Source organism: Lithobates pipiens, unplaced genomic scaffold (genome assembly GCF_037356315.1).
Source record: "Lithobates pipiens isolate NorthernLeopardFrog02 unplaced genomic scaffold, aLitPip1_a1.2 Scaffold_10, whole genome shotgun sequence".
NCBI classification, from domain to species: Eukaryota; Metazoa; Chordata; class Amphibia; order Anura; family Ranidae; genus Lithobates; species Lithobates pipiens.
The window spans coordinates 227,776,170-227,789,161 of NW_027507686.1; the positions used below are offsets into that span (position 1 = coordinate 227,776,170).

General features: G+C 46.1%; 1 protein-coding gene across 10 annotated transcripts in view; it reads right to left on the reverse strand.

The window, feature by feature from the left end:
- Positions 1–6,090: 6,090 nt before the first annotated feature.
- SHANK2 (SH3 and multiple ankyrin repeat domains 2) overlaps positions 6,091–12,992 on the reverse strand; it is a 1,084,923-nt gene continuing 1,078,021 nt past the window's right edge. For all 10 annotated transcript variants that reach the window (XM_077462543.1, XM_077462526.1, XM_077462535.1 and 7 more), the window contains one exon: positions 6,091–7,325. In XM_077462543.1, the coding sequence (XP_077318669.1) occupies positions 6,770–7,325 (556 nt within the window). In that variant the 3' untranslated portion in view covers positions 6,091–6,769. The remainder of the gene's footprint in view (positions 7,326–12,992) is intronic.

The window sequence follows — 12,992 nt, forward strand, 5'->3', positions numbered from 1 at the left end:
CTTGATTTTTTTTTTTTCTCCTTTAATTTGTTCTTTATCATTGGAATTAAAAGCACAAAAATACAGCAACATTAACAACGTGAACACAGGCTGTAACACAAAACTAGAGAGAGGAACAGACTCACTTAAAAAAAAAAAAAAATCATTGTTGGTGGTGCAGGGTGGGGACTCAGGTGGTGAGTTTTGGCTCTGACATGGTTTAATCCGAATTAAAATTATGAAGGATTCAAGGAACAGAATTGAATTAAACAAGGTATCACAGAATTATATATAGAAAAAAAAGAAAAGAAAAAAAGAACTCTGTGATATAGTTAATAAACAGTCACATGTAGTCATTTGTATAATTAGATAATAAATGGAGAATTGCAGAATTCCCCAGCACTGGCAGCTGTGCAAGTTTTACACAATTTACAAGATTACATTTTTTTTTTTTTGTAAAATTTTGGTGTTTGTATACACAGAAAATTACATAAACTAGATATGTCAAGAAAAAGACTCTCTTAAATTACACTATGTAACAAAAAAGTTCTAAGCCTAAAATCCCCAAGTAGCATGAAACGCAACGCTACCATGTCTGTACCACTGTACAGTCTAGAACCAGATGCAGGTTATTGATCTTTGACACCTTTAGAAAAAAACTTGCTATTGGTTCCTGTTTGATCAGGGCCATCCTCCATCCTTTTTACTTACGGATGAAACTACAGAACCGGCAGCACATAGGTTCTTCTACTAAGTTTTTTTTTTTTAATGGCATTTTTTTTTTTTAAATAGCAAATATGGACAAACTTCCACCCTATACACCCTCTCAATAAGATACTGTGTAAAAATATACTATTTAGTTAGCTCTTTAACCATTCATCTTATTTCTAGTAAATACATATTTTTAGTCAGGTGCCCGAAAATAAGTCTACTCAAGCAAAGAAAAAAAAAAAAAAAAAAATACAAAACCATTCAGGGAGCAAGGCCCTCACTGTTTAAGTGCACTGGTCACTCAGGCACAATGGGGGCAGCCATAGAGTTGCTAGTCCTAGTCATTCAATACAGTGAATATCACTTCAATGTAGGCCTTGTTTAGTCAGGAAAAGAAACAAATCAGATGCAGCTTAGTGCTCCACAATCAGTAGGCATTGAAGTGCTCAAAGTGGCCCACGATAGACATGTGTCATACACATCAGGTGTTGTGTATGTATGATTGCACCCAATTACCACAGAGATGATTGGAAGTGGTCTTGCAAGCTTTAATGCAAGCAAGAGTGGTGGGCTCCAAGCTGTGGCTATCTGAAGCTTTTGTTTGCTCATGTTAATAAGGCCTCACTTCCACTGTTGAAGGATCCACATTCACACAAGTGATTCTAGTCCGCAACTGCCTTGTTCACCAGCGATGACTGCATCACAAGCAGATTGCAACAGTTTCCTGGCACATATCAAGAGGTAATACTATATGCATTCAATAGAAAAAGAAAAGTAACATGGCCTTTCTGCTTTTATAGTTTTAATTCTGAAATTATCACCAAGTGGAAGACAATGATCAGGGCCAGATTAACAGCATCATGGGCCTGGTGCTGAGGATTTTGGTGGGCCTTTTTTACGGAAACAAAATGAAAATGCAAAAATGTTTTGCTAAAACAAATTAAATATACTTTCACCAGTAATATCGGCCGTGCAGCCTTTGAGCAGCAGGAACACCCCCAATACCACCTGCTATGCGGTCTCTCAACAGCAGCAACATAGGAGACCACATTTCCAAACTGCCATTCAGGGAGATCCCCCCCTTCCCAAAAAAAAAAAAAGAGGGGGGATGTAGTCTCGGGTTGATGGGGAAATAGGTGGCGGGGGGTGATTTTTCAGGCAAATGGCACTTAGCACTTAAAATCATCCTGACGCTATGCTTGATATGGCATCGGGATGATCAAATTCCATTATTTCTATTACTACATTGTAATATATAGTGAAATAGTTCAACTCACCATGATGTATTATCAGTGGGAACCTGAGCTTGTCACTTCCCACCAGATGCAGTGTGTCGCTTGCCACCATTGCCTGCTGCCAGATGCCACCTGCAGCCTGCCACCAGATACAGTGTGCCACTTGCCACCAGATACAATGTGCCACTTGCCATCAGCATGCCACCAGATACAGTGTGCCACTTGCCACCAGCAGCCTGTCACCAGATACAGTGTGCCACTGGCAGCCTGCCACCAGATACAGTGTGCCACTTGCCACCAGATACAGTGTGCCACCAGATACAGTGCCACTAGCAGCCTGCCACCAGATACAGTGTGCCACTTGCCACCAGATACAGTGTGCCACTTGCCACCAGCAACCTGACACCAGATACGGTGTGCCACTTGTCACAAGCAGCATGCCAGATAGTGTGCCACTTGCTACCAGCAGCATGCCACCAGATTAAAGCGGGATTCCACCCTAAAGTGGAACCTCCGCTGATCGGAACCCCCCCCCCCATCCGGTGTCACAATTGACACCTTTCAGGGGGGAGGGGGGTATTTTCACCCACTTCCGGGCATAGACTCCCACGGGAGTCTACGCCATTTCCTGCCCTGCCGCGCTGTCTGCTGGGACACACACGGGTCCCAGTGACAGCGCGGAGATTTCCTATTGCGCGGCGCAGCTCGCGCAGTAGGGAACCGGGAAGTGAAGCCGATTCGCTTTACTTCCTGATTCCCTCACCTAGAATGGTGGCGGCAGCAGCCGAGGCACGAGCGGTCGATCGGCCTCGGCATCGCTGGAACCCGGGACAGGTGAGTGTCCATTTATTAAAAGTCAGCAGCTGTAGTATTTATAGCTGCTGGCTTTTAATATTTTTTTGGGGGCGGAATCCCTCTTTAAGTGTGCCACTTGCCACCAGCAGTCTGCCACCAGATACAGTGTACCACTTGTCACAAGCAGCCTGCCACCAGATAGTGTGCCACTTGCCACCAGCAGCATGCCACTAGCAACCTGCCACCAGATACGGTGTGCCACTTGTCACAAGCAGCATGCCAGATAGTGTGCCACTTGCTACCAGCAGCATGCCACCAGATACAGTGTGCCACTTGCCAACAGCAGCCTGCCACCAGTTACAGTGTGCCACTTGTCACAAGCAGCATGCCAGATAGTGTGCCACTTGCTACCAGCAGCATGCCACCAGATACAGTGTGCCACTTGCCAACAGCAGCCTGCCACCAGTTACAGTGTGCCACTTGCCAACAGCAGCCTGCCACCAGTTACAGTGTGCCACTTGCCACAAGCAGCCTGCCACCAGTTACAGTGTGCCACTTGCCACAAGCAGCCTGCCACCAGTTACAGTGTGCCACTTGCCACAAGCAGCCTGCCAGATATAGTGTGCCACTTGCCACAAGCAGCATGCCAGATACAGTGTGACACTTGCCACCAGCAGCATGCCAGATACAGTGTGACACTTGCCACAAGCAGCCTTCCACCAGATACAGTGTGCCACTTGCCACAAGCAGCCTTCCACCAGATACAGTGTGCCACTTGCCACAAGCCGCCTTCCACCAGATACAGTGTGCCACTTGCCACAAGCCGCCTTCCACCAGATACAGTGTGCCACTTGCCACAAGCAGCCTGCCACCAGATACAGTGTGCTACTTGCCACAAGCAGCCTGCCACCAGATACAGTGTGCTACTTGCTATCAGCAGCCTGCCACCAGCAGCAGTGTACCACCAGATACAGTGTGCCACTTGCCACAAGCAGCATGCCAGATACAGTGTACCACTTGACACAAGCAACATGCCACCAGATACAGTGTGCCATTTGCCACCAGCAGAATGTCACCAGATACAGTGTGCCACTTACCACCAGCAGCCTGTCACCAGATACAGTGTGCCACTTGCCACCAGCAGTGTGCCACCAGATACAGTGTGCCACTTGCCACCAGCAGTGTGCCATCAGCAGCCTTCCACCAGATAGTGTGCTACTTGCCACCAGCAGCAGTGTGCAACCAGCAGCCTTCCACAAGATAGTGTGCTACTTGCCATCAGCAGCCTGCCACCAGATACAGTGTGCCACTTGCCACCAGCATGCCACCAGATACAGTGTGCCACTTGCCAACAGCAGCCTGCCACCAGTTACAGTGTGCCACTTGCCAACAGCAGCCTGCCACCAGTTAGTGTGCCACTTGCCACAAGCAGCCTGCCACCAGTTACAGTGTGCCACTTGCCACAAGCAGCCTGCCACCAGTTACAGTGTGCCACTTGCCACAAGCAGCCTGCCAGATATAGTGTGCCACTTGCCACAAGCAGCATGCCAGATACAGTGTGACACTTGCCACCAGCAGCATGCCAGATACAGTGTGACACTTGCCACAAGCAGCCTTCCACCAGATACAGTGTGCCACTTGCCACAAGCAGCCTTCCACCAGATACAGTGTGCCACTTGCCACAAGCCGCCTTCCACCAGATACAGTGTGCCACTTGCCACAAGCCGCCTTCCACCAGATACAGTGTGCCACTTGCCACAAGCAGCCTGCCACCAGATACAGTGTGCTACTTGCCATCAGCAGCCTGCCACCAGCAGCAGTGTACCACCAGATACAGTGTGCCACTTGCCACAAGCAGCATGCCAGATACAGTGTACCACTTGACACAAGCAACATGCCACCAGATACAGTGTGCCATTTGCCACCAGCAGAATGTCACCAGATACAGTGTGCCACTTACCACCAGCAGCCTGTCACCAGATACAGTGTGCCACTTGCCACCAGCAGTGTGCCACCAGATACAGTGTGCCACTTGCCACCAGCAGTGTGCCATCAGCAGCCTTCCACCAGATAGTGTGCTACTTGCCACCAGCAGCAGTGTGCAACCAGCAGCCTTCCACAAGATAGTGTGCTACTTGCCATCAGCAGCCTGCCACCAGATACAGTGTGCCACTTGCCACCAGCATGCCACCAGATACAGTGTGCCACTTGCCAACAGCAGCCTGCCACCAGTTACAGTGTGCCACTTACCACCAGCAGCCTGCCACTGCCTCCAAGACTCTCCCCAATTGGATAGAAGAGACAGGGCCTGCATAGTCAATCAAATCCCTGGAGCTCCCACCCCTCCTGAGCTGGGATGGTATGGCTGTATGCCAGGAGTTTTGTTTAGACCAAGTTGTACAGGGTTGTGTGTGCAAGCTTTTGGGCTCACACTGGTGTGCTGCAGTTGGCTGCACTGCTCATGTATCTGCAGTTTTAGCTGCAGTCCTATTGATTTATATCAGGTTGCAGGTTTTTGCTGCATTTTCTGACAGTGTGCCAAAGATGCAGCATGCAGGAATTTTGGTGCGCTTTCAGAAAATGCAGAAAAAACAAACAACCTAATAGAAATCTATAGGACTGGGGGTAAAACGCAGGAAAACTGTGGATACACCAGCAATGGGCCAAAACACAGCAAATCAGTGTGAACCACCTAAAAGCACAAGGGACCACCAAGCACTACCACAGGCTGATGACACAATTCTAAACACTTTGGCTGCAGTTATAACAGCTACTGCTGGTGAAAAAAGTTAAAAACGAGGGAAAGGGATATAAGAAACCAGTCACTGAGCTCACATGTGGACGGTCCCTGGAGGCTGATCACTCACAGATATCCTGTTCACCTTCTATCTGCCGGTGTTTCCCACCCACACGGCTCCTTCACTGCACAGACTTCACAGAGGGGGAGGGGAAAGGCAGAGCCGATTCAGCCTCTCCCATTTGTGTAGGGGGGGAACTGTGCACTGTGACATTGTAATAACCACAGTGAGCAAACACAGATGCAGCCAGACACCCCTACATTTACACACACTTCTCCTGTCCCATAGAAGTTTATGGACAGGAAAAAAAAAAATCGGGCTTATGCTGCTGGCTGGGTGGGCCTATTTTAAGGCAGGGGCTTGGTGCTGCAGCTCCATCAGCCCCTATGTTAATCCGGCCCTGACAATGATGGCTAAAAAACCATTGTGTACACTTTTTGTAATAAGGTGAGCTTTCCACTATAAGATAATGGATTGTGGAAAAAAAAAATGTAGTGGATTTAATACAGTCTCACCCAGCTGATTATGGAAACACAACCAGAATACTCTCAAATAAAACACCTTTTTGCTTGTTTTTTTTTTTTTTTCTCTTTGTTTTTTTATTATTACAACGATAAATATGAACCTGGATACAAATTAGTACCTGCAAAAGAAGAACATGTAAGATCGAGACCCCCCGTCCAGTCTCAGAAGAGGGCCGTGGTCAACCAGGCCAAAAACAGCAGGTCCCTCTGACTCTGTACAGGGACAAATGACTTTGTTTCCATAAGGGGGTGTCAGCGAAATTTTCTACATTTGCAATACCCACTGCATTATCCTTTACCCACTGCTGAAGAGAAAAGCTCTATTCTTCTTTGAAGAAGTTCTAGAAAGATAGAAAATACAACACAGCTCAGCTGGTTCATGTGCATTCAAATGAGGCTGATTTTTTTTTCTTTTTTTTTTAAAAAGGCTGAACTAAGTTTTTTTTTTCCAAATAATTATTCCACAGAAATAGTATTATATTAAATCACAAAAGTGTTTGTTTTTTTTGTTTTCCATTTTCTTTCTACAACTATAGTGGCACAAAGGCTGCCCAGTAGACCAGCCACTTATCTCCTTAAAATATTGTGCTTATAAATTATCTGTACAGCTATTTAAACTTGCAGTAAAGATTTTTTTTTCTAAATTTATATTTTCCTTAAGTGATTTAAGGACCCTTATAAGAAACTGTCAGGAAAAGAAATTCTGAAGAAGCAAGGCAAGGTACTTCTATCTGTCCAAAAGCTGTTTTAATGCTCGTTCTATGTTCATTCTGTGTCCTACTCTTGTGACTCCCAGATCTATCAAGTCTTCTTTCTGAAGGCTTGGTAGGTGGGTTCCATCTATTTCATTGTCCATAAACATCTCCTTGTGCTCTCCCAGGTGTAGACTTTCCAACCAGTCGGCGACATCTTGTTTAGTCCACATATGGACAGGCTTTGCTGAAAAAGGCTTATTGGAGATTGGCTGTTGTAAAATTGAAGGTGAGGGGGACCTGCTTCTCCCCATACTCATCCCAAAGAGGTCCCCAGTGGGGGGCGGAGTTGGTAGAATAAAGACATCAGACATGGAGGCGGGTGGCGCTGACAGTGGACCAGGCTTGATATCTCTTATAATCTCAGCCGGAGATACCACAGGGCTGGGCGCTCGCCTCATACCAACTATCCTGCTGTCGTATTCGGGCGTCCTGTTCTGTAGCGTGATTGGCTGGTTTGCTCCAGGACGGACGGTGAAAGTGACTGTGGTATTTCTGTTACCTGAGACTGTACTCAATGCATCTGAGCCCCTGTGGAGGAAGAAGAGAACACCATTACCATTGAGGTGACTGGTCATTTTTAGAATTTCCAAATAAAAAAAAAATGTACTTCTTATTAAAGAGAAGCTGAGGGCAAAGAGCTACAATATACAATATTAATTTTATCTGCCAAATATTTTATCTGGGCAGCTAGTCTTGTGGTTTACAAACCTTTTTCTACAACAGCAAAGCCACTGCCTGGCAAAACAATATTTTTAGTTTAACCTGCTGCCAACTGCTCACAGTAAATATACTGCGAGTGGGTTGCAGGTGCAGGCATGGCAATGTACATGCATGTTGCCAGCTTGCTTCAGGGTTTGGGGTACACCTGGGCACCCCATGCGGTCCTGTGCTGTGTCCAGCAGAAGAACAGCAAGATACCATTTTGTTTTTTACCAAAGACCTGTATGTAGCAGACATTTTTTCCGACAATTTTGTAAAAAAAAATATTTTTCCTAATTTCTGTTATAAAATGTAGCAAATTAGTAATTGGTAAAAATAACCCAAATCAGTGTATATTATTTGGTCTTTGTGAAAGTTATAGAGTCTACAAGCTATGGTGCCAACCATTGAAGATTGATCACACCTGATGTACTGTATCTCATTTCTTGAGACCCTAACAAACCGGGGCAGTACAAATACCCCCCAAATGACACCTTTTTAGGGAGTAGACATTCCAAAGTATTTAATAAGAAGCATTTTGTGTTTTTTGAAGTTGTAATTTTTTTCCCACAATTCTTTGCAAAATGAAGATTTGTTTTTCTTTTTCACAAAATTGTGAACATAAATTACACCCACAAAAACATAAATCACACCCCAAAATACATTGTGCAACTCCTCCTGTGTATGGCGATACCACATGTGAGACTTTTACACAGCCTGACCACATAGAGAGGCCCAATGTGCAAGGAGCACCTCCAGGCGTTCTAGGGACATAAATTGCACATATCATTTCTTGACTTCGTCTTACACTTTTGAAGGCCCTGGAGCACCAGGACAATGGAAACGCCCCTAAAAATTACCCCATTTTAGAAAGTAAACACCCCAAATGCATATTCTATGAGGCATAATGAGCCTTTTGAACATGTCATTTTTTTCCACAAGTTTTTGGAAAATGTGTAAAGAAAATGAACACACTTTTTTTTTTATACACAGTTGTTCATTTATAAGATCTATCTAACATACAGCATGTACATAGCAAAAATTACACCCTAAAATACATTCTGTTACTACTCCTGAGTATGGGGATACCACATGTGTGAGAGGCCCAACATGCAGGGAGCACCGTCTAGGAAGTTACCGTCTAGGGTGTTCTAGGAAGATACATTTCAAATCTAGTTTGACGACCTATTACACTTTTGTGAGGCACTGTTGTGGCATGCATAAGCACTGATGTGGCACGGATGATCACTGATGTGGCACGGATGACGCACAGATGATCAATCATGTGGCATGGATAAGACAATATTATTATACAGGATTTATATAGTGCCAACAGTTTGCAAACTGCTTAACAAAATGAAGGGTAGACATTACAATTTGGTACAAGAGGAATCAGCGGGCCCTGCTCATGAGCTTACAATCTAAAAGAGAGGGTCAATTGATACAAAAGGTAAAAGCTGTGAGGGATAAGCTGAAGGAGGAAGTAAAACAGTGTATTAGTTAGAAGCAGGATAGTATTCTTTAAAGCAGTTGTATACTCGCAAATCCAAAAAACAAAAACAAAAAAAACCCCTGTAAGGCAAAGGCATAATGAGCTAGTATGCCGCATACTAGCTCCTTATGAAATACTTACCTTAGAACGAGGTCCCCACATTGCATCCCGGTCAAAGCTGAGGGAGTTGACATTTTCACCTCACTGTTTTTTCCGGGTTCACGGCTCCCGCGCTGAGAGTAGCAGAAGCCACAATGACGTCACTCCCGCGCACGCATACGGGAGTCCTCAGTTCCGGCAAGGTCCGTCATGATACACCAGACCTTCATTGCACATGCGCCGCTGAGCGGCTGCATGCAGGGGGAATATCTCCTAAACCGTGTAGGTTTAGGAGATATTCATTTTATCTACAAGTAAGCCTTATTATAGGCTTACCTGTAGGTAAAAATGTCACAAAAGAGATCTAGAGATGGATAGATTGGGGTAGGAAATTCCAAAGGATGGGAGAAGCTCTGGAGAAATCTAGGAGGCGAGCATGGGAGGAGGTGACATAGGAGCTAGAGAACAGGAGGTCTTGGGATGACCAAGGAGTGGCTTGGTTGGTATTAGGTTAGTGATGTCGCTGGAAGCAGAGTTATGGATGGCTTTGTAAATTATTGTTAGTGCTATTTTTATTCGTTGGGTGAGTGTAAGCCAATGCAGGGATTGGCAGAGAGGGGTGGAGGCCATGAATGGGGATGTACGTGCCAGGGATGGAGCATGAATGCGGATGGATGAGCCTAAGTGAGCCGAGGCTGTCATGCACATCGCTGGATTGCAATGGGGCTCAGGTAAGTATTAAGAGGCATGGGGGGGGTAAACAAAAAAACCTTGAGAATTTAGAACCACTTTAACTGTTAAAACCTCATAGCTGTACATCTGCAGTGTTAGAGCGAAGGAATTGTTGTCTCTACCATCTAGCTTCAGAAAGTTTGAAGTAAGGTACAATGAGCTCACTACTGTATTGCTGAAGGTTCTCCTTGCTGGGCGCTTTGATGAAGCAAAAACCCTACCTCTACCAAAATTGTCACCTCCACACAGACAGACAAGTGCAGAATAAGACATGGTAAATCAGTGCAAAGATCAAGGATTGCACAGGTAATACTAGATTATACAGTTATTGGCCGAGCAAATTGGAGTATAATATGGAGTGCCCTAACCAGTTAATCAAGTTTATTCTTTAATTCCCAACAGATCCAATTCTTTAACGGCTTTTATCCCATCCTCTTCCATAAGCCTCTACGGCTATGATGTTTTTTAACTGGAGTAAACACAAAGGTCTTAAAAAGGAAGTAAACCCTGATGGGTTTTACTTCCTCTTTTGCTCCCTGCAAATTAAAAGCATAATGGGCTAGTTTGCAGCGCATACTAGCCCATTATGTCACACTTACCTGCAAATGAATCCATCGCTGTCCCCTGTGCAGGCTGCGTCCATCTTTGCCGCTCTACCTTCCGGGGGCCAAGCACTCTGTGACTGGCCGGATCCGTGTGACATCACTCCTGCGCATGCTCACGGGAGCCGTCAGTAACGGCACACGCTGGGAAAGAAATGGCACAGAGATCCGTTTCTTCACAGCGCCTGCGCTGATTACATCATCGGTGCACTACAAGTAAAAAAACTCCTAAACGGCGCACGTTTAGGAGATATTTCCACTACCTATAGGTAAGCCTTGTTCTAGGTCACTGGGGAGGGTTTTCAACCACTTTAAGCATAAATTTGTGTTTATGCTTTATAAAAGTATCTGTTAGAAATACAATTCTGATTCCATAAGTCTGCTTCCTCAGACAGCTTCCTGGAGGAGTACATGAAAGCTTGACTATGAGGCTATTTATGTTCAGAAAGAACCTACTACTGAGAGCGTGAGGACTGCAAGCATCAGAGGAGGGGAAACAAACAAACCAAATCACTGTCTTTTTGTGTATGTATGTACAGTATCAGGGGCGTAACTAGAAATCACAGGGCCCCATAGCAAAATGTTGTATGGCCCCCCCCCCCAAAAAAAATGAACTAATGCCATTGAACAACAGATTACCACACTCGTGGCACAGTACCCAGGCAACAGCTTATATTAATTTCGAACAACAAAACAAAAACACTGCCAATAAAATCTACCGGTTACATTCAGTACAATGTAGTGTAAATAAAGTCAAAAAAGTTTTGCATGGATTAGGGAAGGATAAGAACTACAGTTAGGTTTGTATGTCAATCCAGGCTCCATTCAAATAATTTCCCCGCACTTCCTGTCTGTAAAAAATTCTTCAGCAGGGCAGAAAGTGATGTTAAATCTCTCTAAAAAAGTCTCAGAATTCTGCACCCTTGAACCTGGCATTGCTCCCCCTCTCTTTGTGCCGAAATTATCCTAATGAAAAAATATAGCAACCACTTTCTTCACAAAAATAGCAAAACAGATGACAGTCTCCCCCTCCCTTCCTAACACCTCTCCAGACTCCAGACCCTCCTCATGGGCCGAAAATGATGCCCCTTCACAGGCGCACTTGAGCATTCTGCCCCGCCCACTCTGCTCTCTGCTGCATGTGGCTGCGTGTGTCGGGACACGGCTGGACTCGCGGGGCCCAGGAGGCTTAACAGTAAATGTACATTCCTCATCCTCACCAGGCCCCAGAGGCGGCTCTAGGCTTTGTGAGGCCTTAGGCAAAACCTAGACATGAGGTCCTACTCATGCCCATAATGGGAAAAATAATTCAAGCGATAAAAAAAAAATAACTGTATAAATTACATATATTAAGAGCTTTAAAGTGCTGGGGTCAGTGCTCTCTATCTCGGTGCTGGTGTCGGTGCTCTCTATCTCGGTGCTGGTGTCGGTGCTCTCTATCTCGGTGCTGGTGTCGGTGTTCTCTATCTCGGTGCTGGTGTCAGTGTTCTCTATCTCGGTGCTGGTGTCAGTGTTCTCTATCTCGGTGCTGGTGTCAGTGCTCTCTATCACAGTGCTGGTGTCAGTGCTCTCTATCACAGTGCTGGTGTCAGTGTCCTCTATCTCAGTACTGGGGTCAGTGCTCTCTATCTCAGTACTGGGGTCAGTGCTCTCTATCTCGGTGCTGGTGTCAGTACTCTTTATCTCGGTGCTAGTGTCAGTACTCTCTATTTCAGTGCTAGTGTCAGTGCTCTCTTTCTCAGTGCTGGTGTCAGTGCTCTATATCTCTGTGCTGGTGTCAGTGTTCTCTATCTCGGTCCTGGTGTCAGTGTCCTCAATCTCGGTGCTCGTGTCAGTGCTCTCCATCTCGGTGCTCGTGTCAGTGCTCTCCATCTCGGTGCTCGTGTCAGTGCTCTCTATCTCGGTGCTCGTGTCAGTGCTCTCTATCTCGGTGCTCGTGTCAGTGCTCTCTATCTCGGTGCTAGTGTCGGTGCTCTTTATCTCGGTGCTAGTGTCGGTGCTCTCTATCTCGGTGCTGGTGTCGGTGTTCTCTATCTCGGTGCTGGTGTCGGTGTTCTCTATCTCGGTGCTTGTGTCGGTGCTCTCTATCTCGGTACTCGTGTCTGTGCTCTCTATCTCGGTACTCGTGTCAGTGCTCTCTATCTCGGTGCTCGTGTCAGTGCTCTCTATCTCGGTGCTCGTGTCCGTGCTCTCTATCTCGGTGCTGGTGTCCGTGCTCTCTATCTCGGTGCTGGTGTCCGTGCTCTCTATCTCGGTGCTGGTGTCCGTGCTCTCTATCTCGGTGCTGGTGTCCGTGCTCTCTATCTCGGTGCTGGTGTCCGTGCTCTCTATCTCGGTGCTGGTGTCAGGGCTCTTTATCTTTTTGCTGGTGTCAGCATTCTGTATCTTGGTGCTGGTGTCAGTGCTCTCTTAGTGCTGGTGTCAGTGTTCTCTATATCGGTGCTGGTGTCGGTGCTCTCTATCTTGGTGCTGGTGTCAGTGTGGGAGGTAGCAGCAGAGAAGCCAATCAGCAGGCAGTGCCAGCACAGGATGCGGAGCATCCGTCCCAATCCACCCCCAGTAGAGTCTTGC